General features: G+C 39.3%; 1 protein-coding gene across 1 annotated transcript; it reads right to left on the reverse strand.

Moving 5' to 3' along the window:
- Window positions 1-9122: 9122 nt before the first annotated feature.
- Window positions 9123-16942, reverse strand: alkal1 (ALK and LTK ligand 1; the record flags this gene model as incomplete). The annotated part of the gene is made up of 4 exons (XM_084067216.1): window positions 9123-9187; window positions 11727-11807; window positions 13955-14008; window positions 16663-16942. The coding sequence occupies 4 exons, from the start codon at window positions 16940-16942 to the stop codon at window positions 9123-9125; spliced, it is 480 nt and encodes a 159-aa protein (XP_083923342.1).
- Window positions 16943-18296: the final 1354 nt, after the last annotated feature.

The following is an 18296-nucleotide window of genomic DNA, read 5'->3' on the forward strand; positions in this document are numbered from 1 at the left end:
TGGCAAGCTATATCTCTTCCATAAAGCATGTTTCTTCTCAGCTGAAGCCGCAAGAAATGCATCAATCGGGGGCCCAATTACATTATCAATGACCAATTGTAAGGTAACATATACTGTACACCTGACAACGCCAAAGCAGCTTCCTCACTTTAGGCATATATTTGGAATATTTTCTGATAAATGGACATTGATGTGAATTCTGCACAATTTACCAACAATAAAAAACATTTGAAATGAATTGATGATGGAATTTGAATTTGATTTATGAACTTTATCTCACTTGTATTGTGGTTAAAAATAGACTCATGGGTTAAAAATGCCTTTGAGTTAAGCAGTGATTTTACATTTTAGTGACATCCATGCAAAGCATCGGGGGTGGCAGGAAGACCTACAGTATGCCAACAGACCCCCCAAGCGCTGGGGATCAAAGACACTGTAACTGGCACTGAGATAGAGCTGCAGCGCCTCTTTTTGTGAAACCATCTTGCACAATATGAACAAGAGACCATTGTATCCTTAAGGGGGTGGCGGTAGGGTCAACACAAATCAACAAATTCACTCTTGGCAGGAGAATACATCCGAACAGATTCCTTGATTGCATTTGTCAAAGTCACTCAGATCACAGCCAGTGCAATGTATTCTTCATTTACTTTCACCTGTCAAATTACACATGGAGGTTTTGCGGGTACTTCTTGTGTGTCTATTAGCTGTGACTCATGTAGGGATTTATGCATTCTGTAAAAGAGATAGAGCTATGAATTAATCATGAGATGCACAAAATAAATCAATTGTCCCTCTATGATCAATTTTACCGCCATCTAGGCTACCACAATGGCTATAAATATAGGTGCTTACATGGGGCCTTGGGGCCTATCAAATTGGATTAAAGTGTTACCTTTGCCAAAAATTCTGTCAGGGACATTGGGGGAGTCTGAGATACGTCATCTGGAGTCACAGATTTAGTTTATACGATGAGCATAATCTCCAATATATATAAGTGTCTATAGTGAATGCTCTTAGTACTGTTTTAACCACCATTCCCCATTTTTACTGATGAATTCAGTACAAAGGACCACAATGTAAACAAGCCCCTGGGCCTTTTGTGTCATCCTTTTAGCATTCCCTTTGACTACCTGTACTGTTAATAATCATGTTAATAAAGTATTCAATCAATCAATCAATTCACAAGTACAATATGTTTATTCAAGCAAACATAAACTCAAGACATCGGTAAACCGGGCTCATCAATTCACTTGTAATGAGATTGGTGGGCTTGCTTCTCTGTTGCATGACCGACATAAGTGGTGCCCCAGATGCATCTCTGTCGCTAAAATGCAAACCTAAAAACAACCTCCCTTGCAGCATTGCATTAGATTGGTAGTTACATGCATTGGTCCTGCAGCTTCTTTTCTTGGCGTTGCCTGAGCTGTGTTGTATAGCCGGCTGCAGTGTGTCAGGGAGGGGAAATGGCCAGGCTTTGTGTATATTTATCTCACAGGCCGTCTCTCAAAGGTACCAGAGGGTAGGGGTTTGGTGGTTGTGTGTAATTGTGTTAGAGGCCTCCCACATGCTGTCCCCAGTGCCTCCTCTTGTCTCTTCTCCTAATCTGTGCGATTCGTCTTCAGATAAGTGATATCCTCTTCAGATTAGGATCTGGTGTCTCCTGCCCTGCCCACCCAGTGAGAAAAGGATCCCCTGGTGCAACCCCCTGTGAGGAGCACAGGCCATATTTTTAGCTTCCATAATCCTTTTATAGCACAGGCACAAAACGCCACTCACACCCCTTCAATTCATTGTCCCGGGTAATCATGATGCAGTGAGCTACTGAGGAAGCAATTTGGCCGTAGCTGAATAATCTCCCAATCATGCTTTGGCTTTAATGGTTTCAAATATGGACGAAATGTGTGTACAGTACAATCTTCAGTGTTAATTTTCCATTTGTATCCCAGTGTATATTTGTACACTGTCTGTGTTAAAGATGTCAAACAAAATATGTTTATAATTAAAAGGTCAAAGCTCTTTAATTCTGGCTGTAACCGTTGCTATCTGTTTGTTCGGTAACACATCTCTCAAGCAACACAAAAATACTTTTTCATGTTGGGATACCAATTTTATCCAATCAGAAGAGAGAATTCAGCTTCAATTTTATGGTGTTCCAGTTCCAATTTTGTCTGCTCATTGCTTTTTTTTATTTATCACTTCCGATTTCACCTATTTATCCTATATGCGTTCTTACTCCTGATTTGATCAAATTGGTAGCCTGACCTGAAAATGCTTTTTTTGTTTACTAAATAGCTGGAGGGACGGGGAGACACCTGTTACTGAGCAAACACTATAGGAATGATTAATATGAGAATACAGAGCTATTTAACACTTAAAAATATCACTTTTAACACTCACATTTTACAGTGTGGCAAGCATAAATTTGGCGGCTTGGACAATCTCCCAGAGATTGTTGCTCCCACAAAGGAGGAGGTTGTGATTTGTGGGGGAGCAGTTGTCTGGCTGATTTTATGGAGGATGAGACCAGTGAAGCTGACATCCATTTCCTATGAGCTTGCAAACATTGAAATTGACAGTCCCGCTGAGACCCATAATAAACACTCATAGGAGATGTAGCCCTAAAATATTTCCCAGTGCACTAGAATTTACAAAGACCCATTCAAAGGTTTTTGCAGAGATGTCTTCCATTGAGAGGAACCGTTCATTAAAATAAGACGGGGCCAGCGGTGGAAGAAGTACACAGATATTTTACTTGAGTAAAAGTAGCAATACCACAATGTAGAAATACTCTGTTACAAGCAAAAGTCCTGTATTCAATGTTACTTGAGTAAAAGTACAGAAATATTGGCCTCAAAATATACCTATCACATATATCTCCACAAATGGGTATAAAAAGGACAAGAACTGACAGATCCAGAGATCTACATATATGGGCATAAAAGGGACACAGACTGACAGCTACAGAGATCTCCTTATATGGGCATATCAGTCGGATCAGACGTGCAACATAGGTGTGAGGGCGGCCCGAACCGCTAGTAATCTAAATCTACAAAGTAACTCAAGTTTTCAAATAATTGTAGTGGTTGACTTGTATGTGAAAATAGAAAATACCACTTTTTTTTTTGGAGTGGACTAAAAAGGACAATATTTGCATCTCGGAAGTAATGGAGTAGAAGTACTGACAAATGGACATATTCAAGTAAAGTAATAGTTCCTCAAACCTGTACTTATGTACAGTACTTAGGTACTTTCCACCACTGGATTGGGTCTAATAACAGTGTGGCGTCCCTGTGGATCTCTGTCACCAGTCTTGCTCAGATATGGAGAAATTGTGGTCTGAGATCTGAGACCCTTCACTCAAGTACTGTATCTAAGTACAGTTTTAAGGCACATTTACTTTACTTGAGTATGTCAAGCTTGCAGGGGGGGGGGACAACAAATTGATCATCATTTGACAAATTTCTAAATATTTGAGTACTTGATGTCAATACCTTTGTACTTTTACTTTAAGTCAAAATTTGAATACAGGACTTTTACTTTTAACATAGTACATTTCTACATTGCGGTATTGGTACTTTTACTTTAGTAAAACATCTGACTTTTTCTTAAAGAATATTTACACACAAACAAATTCACAATATGTGATATTCAGAGCTCCACTAACTTTGCCTACTGGTAGCGTGAGCAAGAAAGTTATTTCTGATCGGCCCAGTAGTTTGCGAGATAAGACCTGTGCACACAAACCTAGACCCTCTTCCTAGACCGTCCTAGACAACACGCACAGTAAAAATCCTCAACATTTGTTCACTCTCAGAGTTAAATGAACACTAAGAATTTCACAGTGTAATACCCTAACCTTCCTGCTGTTGTAACACACACATCTGCATATGGTTGTCATATAAACAGGTAATCATATCTAATGATGGCTCACAATGAGCACGGGTGATATGGCTCCAATCCTATATATGGTTTCTTAAGAGACATTCTGGCGTGAGAACCACACTGTTGAAATGTTTTGGCCAAAGCATTTGTTTTCTTCATAACTTATTCCTACAGTCATTCCCGAGCGTAAGGAGCAAACTATTTGTTATACTCTCCAAAATAAAAACAATCACTTAAACTATTCTCCAGGGACACCTCACACTGATAAAAGACAATAAGAGGGACGAAGTCTAGTTTATTTTGCGAGGACTTTGTAGTTTACACTGGCATATAACATAAGACAGACGGACTGCATTCAGTTTGATCATGATAGCACATACTGTATGCATGCATCTGACATTAGTCCGAGGAAATATTGTTTGTTTTTGCCCCAATTGGTCATGCTATCTTTGTTTGTTTCCTTGCATTTAGGAGTCTTAAAGGAGAATTAAATGTGTAGGGTCCTTTGAGAGGCCCCCATCCTGGATCTCTATAGAAAATAAACGTTTACAGTATGTTCACTGCTGCTGAACCAGGGGTGAACTTACTGTAGGACATGGGAGAAACTTGGACATCGTGTCCAAATGTTTCAGGTTTCAGCTGATTTGTCAAATGTTATTGTGCCTATAACCCAGTTTTGCGAGTGAGAGTGAGTTTTGTAATAGATGGTCTACTTAATTAATTGGATAAAATATCATAATTTTTCAAAGGTCCATCACAGGTAAGAAACTCTGGCCAAAGAGATATGAAAACCTTCCAAAATTCAAAAGATACAGCACAAAGGGTTGAGAATGACAACAATACCCAGATTCTATTTGGTTGTTGTGAGCATGAATCACTTAACATTCCATTATTCAAGGGTCGTGTGATTGCTGAAAGCTATGAGCTTGTTCGTTCTCCAGATATAAATGGCTGCCAGGATTTTGGAAATGAAGTCTTTAGACAGGGGAATTCAGCTAACACCTCAAAGGTGTCGGGAAACACATCTAAACTCTTGAACAAACCATCTTTAAAATTAACAAGGAGGCCCACTTGTCTGTTTGAGTATGAAGAGACAGTTAATGCTTTTTGTGTCACTGTAATTTACACAATGAGGTGAGCTGAGGATTCTGAATGTATTTTCTCTCAAGCCTTCTCACTGTGGGCATTTTTTCGGACTAATGTAATCCATTCCACATATTTAGGAGTCTTGAGAGAAAAATCCATTCAAAATCCATTTACAATGGATTACAGGGCCTTTGCTAATAACCCTAGAAAAATGCATATCTTATATTACATTACATTTAATCATTAGCTATTCTAGGCCTATTATTGTGAGCTTCCCTCGCGATGAATTCAAACCATTACACTTGATATGCGTTTAAAACAATACAACCAGAGGAAGTCACTACCCCCCCCCCCCCCCCCCCCCCGCTTTTACAATAATAGCAAAATATGCTGTGCTTCAATATTCTTTATTGTTCAGTATTGCAGTGCATTATCACCACTGTTGGCATTTCATACGTTCTCATAGTCTGAAATCACTCAAGTGCCAAATAAAACGTAATGTAGACAATGACAGTGAAAGACAGATCTTTAAGACCAAGGCAGGCCTGTCTCAGGATGTATCGTCAACGAAGAGGAAAATAATACTGGAGCAGGAATTCACACAGTGACAAAAAGACACATTTCCTCTACATTCCTACATTCCTTTCATGAGACCTTTACCAGAAATAATCATATTTCTGAATGATTGTGAATAATTATATACATACCGTTTCAATAAATAGGAGTATTTTGATATTAAATTAATGGTTTCTTAAAAATACATGGTACACCAACGGCACATTAAAATAAAAAGCAAATCTATTCAAAATAACCATGTTTGTCAGCATTTGTGATACCAAAAAAGAAAGAGAAACATACAAACATACAAAATACAACAAGAAACAAAAAAGAAAACAATGTTATGACTGGTGCGGATTCGAAGAAGGCACTTCCTTGGCAACACATTCAGTAGATCCCTCTTTCATATATTAAACCTGTAGCAAAATAAACAAAAAATACAAAAACAGACATTGATTATGGCATTTTCTTGACCTTCAAATTCCACATTGTTAACTGTATTCTAAAATACTGTGCTCTTCAGTCAAGTTTTGAGAATGACACATTGCGAAATCTGGGACTAGGGCTGGGTGATATGATATATTTTTAAAATATATATCACAATATTTTTTTACCAAATACCTCAATACCGATATTGTGACAATGATATCATCAGTAATAACAGATCTACAAGCACAATGTGACGCAGTGTGAGCTTGCAGATCAGCTATTTCTGAAAATGTTTGAAAACCTTAGAGAGTATACAATAGGGCTTGAATGATTAAAACCAGGAAGTGGCAACACTTATGCCATATCACAATATTACGATATCCAAAATCCCAGAAGACATCTTGTTCATGTCATGATATTGATATAATGTTGATATATTGCCCAGCTCTATCTTGGACATGCAGCAGTAGAGAATCCTGTTTTCATGGCTTTTAAAAGGAGTGCGAAAAAAATAAACGGATGTGACCACTCGCTCCTGTCAATCCTCTGTTTTAAAAGTACCTAGTAAGCTCATTTAGATGTCTGTAATAATGAATCACAGTACTGCACCAAGCCTTTAACGGTGCCCCGTTTGTGACATTCATTCGTCTGAATTCTCAGAATCGTAGTCTTACGACAGGGTCTCATTATCTGAGTCACTTGATAAACTGAATATCTGCTAATGTACTAGCCTAGTCGATGTTCCAAGCAAGAGCAATCCTATTCCCATGAAACACTAAAAGAGTCACTTGTGCGGAAGGATTCTTTCATGCAAGTCCATTTTGACCTTATGGCGTTCATTCAATGACAGCGCAGGGTTGACTCCAAGACTATACACCTCTGAATGCATCAGACCTGCTGTCGTCACAAATGGACTTAACAAAGACCTATTAATATTACACTGAGGAATTGTTCCTAAATTAAAGCAAGGCAGATAGTCTGAGTCTCCCTGCCTCATTGTCTTGACAAACGTCTAACCAGGGCACATATTTATAAATGTTTATTTTTCTCAGAATGTCCACATCTGTTTTTTATTTGCTTGTGTTTGTTTGGTTCATTTCTTTTTCTCACTCATTCTGGTTTACCTCATGTCTTTCTGAAATATTGAGATAATGACAGGAATGACCTGCTTTAGAGGTGTTGATATTTGTTAATAATAATGCTTTTATTAAATAGCTTTTAGGATTAAATTGCAACTTTATGTTCTTGGGTTCAAACACAACAGTCGAATACAACAATGTGAGGCAACAGTGCTAACCACTGAGCCACCATGCAACCCACATTTTTGTACTATTTCACGCTAGATTTCTGGATCATATCCGATTATAACTTATTTTTTCCCGATATCTGATCCAATGTTTTTGGACAATCCATACCAATACCCATCCATATAGTGATTAGAATAAATAAATACATAATAATAATAATGAGAGGTTGACAAGTTTGTGTTTAGCAATGCATACAAAAGGAGTGTTTTCCTTAGGGATTATACAGCATATATGAGTCAACACAAGATAAAGCTGTATCTTCCCTATGGGCTGTACAGCAGTTGACCAATAAGTGCAGCTAAAGTGGCATGGCGAGCTGAACTGGCCCTGCGAGCAACCTCACCCTGTGAGGTCTAGCCCTTCGACCGCGTAATTCGGAACGATTAGATTAAGGAACTCACTATGTCAAACGTATGTCTAACTCAAACAAACAAACACAAACACGGCTGCTACAGATAGTATGTTGAGGCTGAGGACACACAGAAATGAATCTGGGCCAAAAGGAACCAAACCTTGCCGTAATGGCAAGGCTGGCAGACAGCAGCACATGCTGTGTTTTCCAACAACTCACTCCCTACACCAGTAGTTCCCAAACAGTGTGCCGTGAGACAAGTCCTGGTGGTGTGCCTTGGGATTTCCATGTTGTGGCAACCACATTATTACTGCAATATATACAACTATACTAAAATGTATAAATATAAAAATGCTTTTGTGAATAAGTAAGGCCAAGGGTATGTGATAAACAAAATATCACCAAGCATTTGTCATTTTCAACGGTAAATGTCCATGTTATAATCTATATACTGAGTATACTGTATAATGTGGCTCATATCCAAGTCGGTTGCTCACACCTTTGAACAAAACAGTACATTAGGGACTCTCTCTGACCAGAAGCTGAATAAGTGTAACAAATGCCCAATTAACATTATCTTCTAAAAGCTTACAGACGTAGGGCAGATGCACTACAAACATATGATTATGTGCACATCAGTTTCCCCCGATGCGCAACATTTTGTAGAGATGACACATTTCAATTATTCTGACCACCCAATAACAATATCCCTCTGTTACAAACCAATATGCAATAGACCAGATCAGAATGTTTGAATGTTTGTAAACAAACTGGTATTTCTACGATAGAATGTCTATGGACGTTTTCACGATATAAAATAAAGTGTCAAGAATAATAATAGTAATAGTCAATAACAATGTCATAAGTGTCCTGTTCTTCCAGAAGTAAGGAAAACAAATTGGTTGTGGTGATGTCATGATGATTCGGCCTATAGGTAGGATTAACATTGATATTTGTCCACTGTGTGTTTCATAAACAACCACACTCACTTATAGAGCACGACCGATATATCGGTTTGGCCGATACATCTGTCATTAATTGACTAATTTGATGACACTGATATTTCCAGTTATATAGATGATGTGACGTTTCTTTTTTTATGCGTATAATTAAGCTGTATTCAACATAGCTGATCTACAAGCTCACTCAATGTCACGCCTACAATGTGTCACATTTATGAAACTGAAATGAAAATGTTAGCCTGTGATGCCAACATGCCAAAAATAGGGATGCCTGGTTGAAAGTGGTCAATTGAAATATAACGTTTTCAAATTGATGAGAAACCTTTTCACTTTTTGAAAAACTACCGGTCAAAACATCACTATAATCGGTGGGCTATGACTCTCCAAAATTGAGGTTGGCATCGGACAAAAAAATCTGGCACCGGCCGGGCTCTGCTCTCTTAGATGTACTAAAGGAAGTTCAGAAGGAGCTAAAGCAATCAAGCAGAGTATGCAGATTGAATCCCATCCAAAAAGAGAAAAGGTCTTACTCACATGCAATATCTACGATTGCGTGCAGAGTGGACTCATTGCTAATCGTGTAAGCAATCTTGCACATCTTTTGTAATCTGAAATTTAGAAAACGATAATTAAAATATGCCATTGATATAATTTGCAACCAGTATACCACTCCTCACCTAGATTCTCAAAGGTCAGAACAGGTCATGTTTTTACAGGTCAGGTACATTTTGCACAAAATTAATATTTACACAAATAGCAAATGTAGATGACTCAATACTGTAGGTCTTATGGACTACATCACTTTAAAATGGCATCTATTGTCAAACCTTGTCGAACTTGATTAACTCAATATAACAATGAAAAATGTTACATAAATAATTGGTCAATTTTGGCAGCACGTTAAAACTACATCCGGTCGTCAAATTTGGGAGGTTCTACAGAAGAAAAAAGAACATTGGTTGAACATTAAAGCACATGGTTGTTCTTTAATGTTTTGATGACATTCTGATTCTGAATAATCTCTTTTTGTAATTGCTCAGCCTGCCTCCCTGTCTGATCTGGGAGAAGCCCTGGTGGCCAACAAGATGGATGAGCCAAGGCTCTTGGGTCACACATGCTTCTCTTTATTCTACAGGGGGGGTGAGGTTGTGTAGGGGAAAAGCCCAGCCGTCAGTGTCAAAAACTAAAACATTGCCGCAGGACTGAAAACCTGTATTAATGCTTACTTGAATGCATTTAACCACTTAAACCCTATCAACTTTATTGACAGGAGTCCCCCAGGGCTCTTTACTAGATCCGCTAATATTTCCCTCTGCACCAAATCTCTTTGGTGAAAATAGTCGAAAATAGCTCACAACGTGAGCCAAGAGATCTGCTATTTTTGTACAATCTTCGCCTCAGAATAGGGACGCTAGGTTTCAAGTGGTTAAGATGCAAGAGTTACAAAAAGGGGAAAAGAGTTACGGTTGAGAGAAAGAGAAACCCCATGCTCTGATGCATGCAATGGAGATTAGTAGAACAGACATTCATGTTCGTAAGAGGGTGCTATTAAAGGTCATTCTTCCCTTTCTGTCTCACGTCATTTTTCCACTTGGCCAGAGCAATATAAGTAACCAGTTAATCAGTTAGTTCATGAAACATATTTATTTACTTTATTCTATTCAATTACTCTTGCTGACTCTCTAGAATTGACTTGCTGGACGCTATGATTCGTCCAAGGGGATGAAGAAGTTACATCCTACAGTACATCTGTCAATTAAAAAGACAGTAATGGAGATGTCAACCAAAAAGAGCTGGGCAAGCACATTACTGTCAGTACGTGTTCTACAGTCCTTCATGTCAGTGACGCTTTCAGTGCGTCACAGCCTTTACTGCCAAGGTCAAGATTTCTTCAACTGTGAGGGTTTAAGCACTGACTGCGGATGGAATGGTCAACTACTGTAATGCTGCGTTCACAAGCGGCGACAGGCTTCAAGTCATTTCAGAGGAAACCAGTGACATGACTCTACAAACTGACGTCCGACGTCATGCAGTGACAACAACAACAAAAGGTTGAGCTTGCTTCAATTTTTTACAGATGACGATGACTGCGTCAGATGACGCAGTGAAGTGTCAATCAATCACATGTTTTTGTTTCAACATTTCCACACCGCTTCTCTCTCCCCCACAACTGCCGTTAACCAGTTCCCTGTGCTATTTAACCCTACAGTAGTGTTGATTATGACAACACATTTTTATTCGGTTTTAGTCATGGTCTTTTGAATAAAGTTCCATTTAGTTTTAGTCACATTTTAGTTATCTGAAATGTTTTAGTGTTAGTCTAATTATAGTCGGCTAAATATATCGTTGATTTAGTCGACTAAAAAGTATTTTGGCGGTGCCTTGATGCCGTCATAATGGGGATAATAGGGATTTTACACTTGGTTGCATGCTGAAAATAGCCGATCTACAAGCTCACAACGCGCCGCGCTGCGACACGTTGTGAGCTTGTAGATCTGCTATTTTCAGAGCGCAACACCCGAGCGCAACCAAACTACTGGATTCTACGGGATCTCTTCTCCACTAGTCCCTCCATAACATTTTAGTCTAGTTTGTCTTTGTTGACGAAATTGTCAATATATTTAGACTTAGTTTTAGTCATCATAGCTTAGTTTTGATTTAGTTTTGATTCAGTTTTCATCAGTGAAAAAAGGTAGTCGACGAACATTTTTCGTCATAGTCTTAGTTGACAAAATCAACACTGCTCTACAGCAGTGGTTCTCAAAGTGGGTTCTAGTGACTCTCTGGGTTCCATTTAGGGGTTCCATTTGGTTCCATTTGTATACTGTCAGAGTTAAGGGGAGACCCTCAAATGAAAAGGTTTGAGAACCACTGCTCTACAGTACCCTTTTCATTTACAGTAGGCAGTGTGGCATGAGCAACACTTCAACGGCCATGCTTGGTCTTTTTATAGCTTTTATCACCACTAGTGTGAACACAGCATTAGAGGGCACCGTCTTTGAATAACTAATACTAATATATAGCACTTTTTCATGGATGCTTATAGCAGAGTATAGTCTATTGTTATTGATAGCCCAGGACCAGAGACAAAGAAGGCATACATTTCATCATACACAAAGTAACATGCAGTATCAAAGACATACATACATGCTGGTCTTGAGCAATCCCTTGTGTTGTGATAAAGTCTATGAAAGTGTGTTCTGCATTCCGATGAAAACTTGACTGGTCCTGCTTAAAAGAAAAGGCTTTATCAGGTAAAAACAAAAATATTTGACATATTTAGCTTTTGGCCTCATCAGGTAAAATAGTAAAGCGGCTAATGGAAAATCCTTCACATTATGATACAAGTATGAAATTTGGTGTGTTTGTCTATGTCTTTGGATGTTACTGATCAAATCTAGCTAATGGGCCACTTGAAAATCCAAGGTGTTGGCCATTTTTCAACATTTCCACCAAATTGGAAATTTGCTAATTTTGGAAGCCAATCGTAGCTAATCGGAAAGGAATCTGAAAAATCGGACTGATATGTCTTGATCTTGATCTTGATCTTTGCGTGACGACAATTTGAACAGCTAATCTGCGGCACCGCTGGACTGATCGGTGGGGTGAAACTTTGCACGGACACTCCCAGTAAGTCAAGAAAGAACCCACATTTTTTTCATTGTTTCCCTCGTCCCCTGGAGCATGACGCAAGTTCCCATATAGATACAAGTATGAAATTTGGTGTGTTTGTCTATGTCTTTGGATGTTACTGATCAAATCTAGCTAATGGGCCACTTGAAAATCCAAGGTGTTGGCCATTTTTCAACATTTCCACCACATTGGAAATTTGCTAATTTTGGAAGCCAATTATAGCTAATCGGAAAGGAATCTGAAAAATCGAACTGATATGTCTTGATCTTGATCTTTGCGTGACGACAATTTGAACAGCTAATCTGCGGCACCGCTGGACTGATCGGTGGGGTGAAACTTTGCACGGACACTCCCAGTAAGTCAAGAAAGAACCCACATTTTTTTCATTGTTTCCCTCGTCCCCTGGAGCATGACGCAAGTTCCCATATAGATACAAGTATGAAATTTGGTGTGTTTGTCTATGTCTTTGGATGTTACTGATCAAATCTAGCTAATGGGCCACTTGAAAATCCAAGGTGTTGGCCATTTTTCAACATTTCCACCACATTGGAAATTTGCTAATTTTGGAAGCCAATTATAGCTAATCGGAAAGGAATCTGAAAAATCGAACTGATATGTCTTGATCTTGATCTTTGCGTGACGACAATTTGAACAGCTAATCTGCGGCACCGCTGGACTGATCGGTGGGGTGAAACGTTGCACAGACACTCCCTATAAGTCAAGAAAGAACCCACATTTTTTTCATTGTTTCCCTCGTCCCCTGGAGCATGACGCAAATTCCCATATAGATCCCGCCCATTCCCCCACTCCTAGATCTGTACACATTCTCTCTGGAAACATGTGATCAACATGTATCAGATTTGTCAGATTCCTCTCCGGTTGGCTACGATTGGCTTCCAAATTTGCTCATTTGCATCTCGGTGGCCCATTAGCTACATTTGATCAGTAACCTCTGGAGAACGAACACGCCAAATTTCAGGTTAGAATCATAGCCTAATGTGCACGATTCTGCCCAAATATTGCTGTTCACCGCTCCACTAAATAGAAAAATATTTCACAGGCTTAGCTTTTCCCCTTTTTAACCATGGTGCTGACATAACTACAGTAGGCTATGCATAATCTACAATGAATGTGTTACCAGTCATCAGAAATAAAAGCAAATTACAAAAGGTGCTATACTATACACTCTCACAGAGCATATGTATCTGTATCAAAAACAGACAGAAGCCCTCAAAATGATCTCCTGTAGGTGTTTCTGCACTGTTCCTGCAACAGCAAGCTTCCGGATTTTCACACCAATAATGAAGTCTACTTATAAGTCCTGAGACAAATAATCAGCTTAGCCTCACATAGCCTTCAACTTTACTGCCTAGTGCCTTCAGACCATGTGCTCAGTTTCTCTGCACTGTGGTGCTGTTGCTCAGACAGGGCCACCCTGGCCTGAACCTCAGCAGCACGCATGCAGATTTATATGACTTAAGCTTATAGTGGCCTATTACTTACCGTGGGTTTCCCACACCATAGATGCAGGAAAATCTGAGATTTTACAGAGCAGACGTGTGAATGACACTCACTAGGAAGCAGGTCTGTGGCAAATACTATTCACAAACGTAATATGCTCATATATGGAGACCACTCGAAAATCTAGGTGTGAAGGCTGCATAGCGGCATGAACATCAAGTATAATTATGCTGTGTAAAAGTAACGTTTAAAAGTGCCATACTTGACAGCAGTTTCCTTACCTGTGAAATGCTTGATGAATTTGTCTTTCAGGTTTACATCTCTAGAGACAACTTCTGCAAAAGAAAACGGAGACATATTAGTTGACAGGGAATGTGAAAATGTTTTTGACAAAGGTTTTAGACAGGTAGAAGTGCCCTCCCCATGTTCTGGCAACTATTGTATAGGAATAGCACATCAGAAATGCAGGAAAAATACAGATACAAATATCAGTGTGTTCACTGATGTGATGGAACTACAGTACGGCTCCGAGGATAAGGGAATGAAATCCAGCCATCCCCAATCACAATTCAAACACAACACATACAGTGGGCTGATACACTCTACACAGGCTAACAGGCTGAAGAGATTATTGTTTGGCAGTTTTAATGCTGATCAGTGTCATAAGAATTCCAAGCAGACAGCCTCTAGGTTAACTTTACATTAGCCCCTGGAGCTAGGAATGAGCAGCATTTGCCAAGGAAGAGAAGACATGATCTTTGCAGCCAACTTTAGAAACTAGCCGAAAAATCCATGGTAATCCTTTTGATGTCCAGATCCCACTCAAGAGTCAAGATTTCAAGAATCATGTGTATTGTTACATCCCATTATACAGTACAAGTATAAGTATAAGCGAGTAAGATTCTTGGGTTTCGACTCCTCAACATTGCGGTAACAAAACAAAGGAATTGCAATAAAATAATAGCAATAATAGTAAATAATAAAACAAAATACTAACATATTATATAATGCAATAGCAAATGCACTCACTGGGCATTATCAGCTAAAACAATAAAGAACCCAGCCTTAACCCTGCCCATTTGCAGAAAATGCTTTCTTTTGGTTACTGATTATACTTCAGCATCTACAGTACATTTGTACAGGAAGAAATGGGTTTGGTCTGTCAGTGTCAACCTGAAATGTATTCATTCCTAAAACAGGTGCAAAAAGATAAATGTTAGCAAAATGGCCTGTCATAAAAACAGACACTGCAATCTTCACCATAATATTTGTGTTTATCGACACAACCTATGGTAAACTATTGATACATTTATGACAAGAGTAGAAAAGTGTTCGCCTATTATAATAGGCCCAGAATCGGGACACTAGGGTTCTTGTGGTTAAACTTTATAGATACAGCTGACAGGAAAGATGCAGGCTTCAAGCTTCAAGTTGATCACAGCAATATATACAATAATAAAATATAGTAAGCAGGCATTTCTCCATCTCCTCATCTCGTGCAAAACATCTCCTTATCTTTGCGTGACCATGGATGTTTGAGAATGGCACACGCACCACTTGCTAATGTGCTGCTTTTAATATCCTCAGAAGGTACATGATACATTCCTTCTAGTCAATGGTCTGTGAGGGGCTCATTTCCAGTTACCTTAACTTGAGCCAATTCCACTAAATTTGATCTTATGCCCTTTGCTACCCTCTGACCCTAACCCTAACCCATTTAACTAGGAGGTTTTACTCACATCATGATCTAAATTATAGTTCTTCTAACACAGTCTGATTTAATATCCTAAATAAACATCCTTTACGGCAACTTGTGAACTACCAATACAACTGGTGCTGCCTCTGAAGAAGATAAGAATATTGAATAGAAGACAGCGCTCTAATTAAATTGTATTGGGCAAGCCTCAAAGGCAACCTGTGGCTTCGTTTATTAGACAATTACAGAGAGGTGTATTAAGGACTTCCTTGAATGGCTAAGTTCCAGTCAGGACATTGCCTTATGTAAGCCATTAAAGGAACAGTAACACAAAGTAGATTGATGTGGATTTCAAAAAGATACATCAAAGTGTGGAACATCAGCAAAGCTCAATTTAGTGGCTATCATACTGTATAGAAAAAAATCTCACTGAAGCCAGATATACACCGAGCAATAATGCAGTATCAACTTTAATAGACTACATGGGCAAGGGAGGTTTAACATACAGTATAGTCTTATCAAATATTCCCTGAATTCCATGACCATGAAAACGTCTAACATTAAGTGTATGTGGGGACATAACGCCACGTTATGTCCCCACATAGACTTAATGTTAGACACTGTTGGGTAGCCAATGTAAATTATAAATATTTTTCCTGTCCCACTTTAATCTAATGCTCCATGAAGAAACGCTTGTCATTGGAGATGGATGAAGGGACGTCATAGTAGGGGGGTGGGGTTGAGATTCCGCGATGAATCACACTGAATGAATCATTCACAAGTTTGTGTCGGTGTCCCCATCGCCCCTCCCAGATCATTCTGACGCTTCTATCCATCAGGAAATTTATGAATGAATGAGGAATGATGAATGATGTCAATTGGGCATTCAGGAGAAGCTGATATTTCATTGCCAATTATGAGATCATCGTAGCCTACGGTATATTTGACATACAGTATATTACCTCCTATATGTTTGTGAGCTTTATCTGAATTATAAAACTGGTATACAAAATTGTAAAATTGTGAGCTAACTTTACTTATGGACCCTCAGTCATGGGTCCAGTGTCACTCTTTCAGAGTTAAATTAATACTCAGAATTTTGTACATATCATTTAACACATAAACCTGTACAGAACCACTCATCAAAAAGAGTGTAAATCCAAGAGGATGATACGTTGTACCTATACAAGGAGGTGTGCTGTGTGAACCAGACTAATGACAGCTGCCTCGCCACAGTAAAATGGGGATTATGCTATCATCATCAGAGCCTAAAAATAAATCTTATCAGCTTACCTATAGGTCTAGTGTTATCCTGCCTAGGAACATAGAAAGGTTTTTCCCTTGAGGAGAACTTCATGTCTTGGGCTGCAGTGAAGAGTCCAGTGCTGTAGCGCCTGGAGGAGACAGGCTTGTCTCGTTGGCTGTCTCCGATAACCTGCAAGATTACATCCAACAGGGTCCTTCTCTCTTTCTTCACCTCCTTGCTGTCCATGCACTGGCCAGTCTGGCGTGAGGAGGTGACGAGCAGAAGGACGACCATCAACAGCATGTGCCATTTCCTCTCCACCTGCATGACTTCACTTTCTAACAACGCAACAAGCAAATGCAAGTCCAGTTAGATTTTAACAGTGGTCAAAACAGAAGACAATATTAAAGTCTTACTGCTGAGAATGAGAGTCTGTGATTTACTGCAATCTTAAGAGATAAGCATATTACATAAGAGTTTTACATCATAACAATTTATGTGAGTTCAATAGCTGCCTCAAGACTGGTACTTTTCGTTTGTGAGTTATTAAATGTGTCATAATAGTTTTTTCCAATAACATCAATATCAAAGTTAATGGTTATAAGCAGACAGATATTTTGTACCCACTATACCCTGGTGCAATGGTTCTCAAAGTGGATTCCAGACACTCTCTGGGCTCCTTAGGGGGTCTAAATTGACCCTTACAAGTCTGTAAAAGTTTGAGAGCCATTGCCCTAGTGCTACCCTCAACTTTAAGCAGGTGCGTGCTGTACCAAGGAGCGCACAAATTAAGATGCCACAGGCTAGTGCACGTTTGGCAGCAGGAGGGGGTCAATCAAGTCAATCTAACTTCAAACTTACTGCTTCAGGAGTGAAAGATGCTTATGTCCTGCACAGTGGACACAATTGTCTTCAGTATAAAGCTCTCCAGGCGTTGTTGTCTCACTCTCTGTAGTTCCGACGGGTTGAGAGAAGAAAGAGGCAGATTGTGTCCACTGCCGTCTTTCTTGAAATCATGCGTCCCGTTTTATACGACGAGCGATGAGCTTCTTGCATGTAATACAATCGATTTGGAGTGGGTGGCAAGGCAATGTTGACATCTTTGCTTCAGTTTCTATCTAGTGACAGTCGCTCCCTTTGGCGACGCGCCCCTCCTTTACGCGCTCCATAACATCACACTGTAGGATGCAAAACTTACCACAGGACTTATGGTCTTTTCGTCAATGTCTTGTTAAAAAAAATCTATGGAGAGCTGTATTGTTTAATGGCTGAATGATTTATAAATAAAGAAAAGGGGGAAAAAAGTTCAGTGTTCACCTGTAAAAATGTGTCCTATTGGAATTTCCATTGGAGAGGATAAACATAAAAATAAATAGTAGCCTATAATGCCCACGCAGTATGCAAAAAGAATAGTTTCCAAAGTAAGTTTAAGAGCGACTTGTTGGATGTTGGGCTTGGACAGGAGACTGAGGGCATAAGCTTAAAGCTGACCTGTCAGCTAATTGACGTGTCGATGTTTTTGTTCATCGATGTCCAAGTCTTGTGACACAGCCTAAGCGCTGCAGAGAATGCGCTTACATAGAACAACCCTCACACTGTTGTCCAGCCCGGGTCTTGAATTGAAATCTAATAATTGTGCCACCAGAGTTTGTTGTGCCCCTTTATAAAGCTTATTATGATT

This window comes from Gymnoscopelus microlampas (genome assembly GCF_963454915.1).
Source record: "Gymnoscopelus microlampas genome assembly, chromosome: 9".
Taxonomy (NCBI): Eukaryota; Metazoa; Chordata; class Actinopteri; order Myctophiformes; family Myctophidae; genus Gymnoscopelus; species Gymnoscopelus microlampas.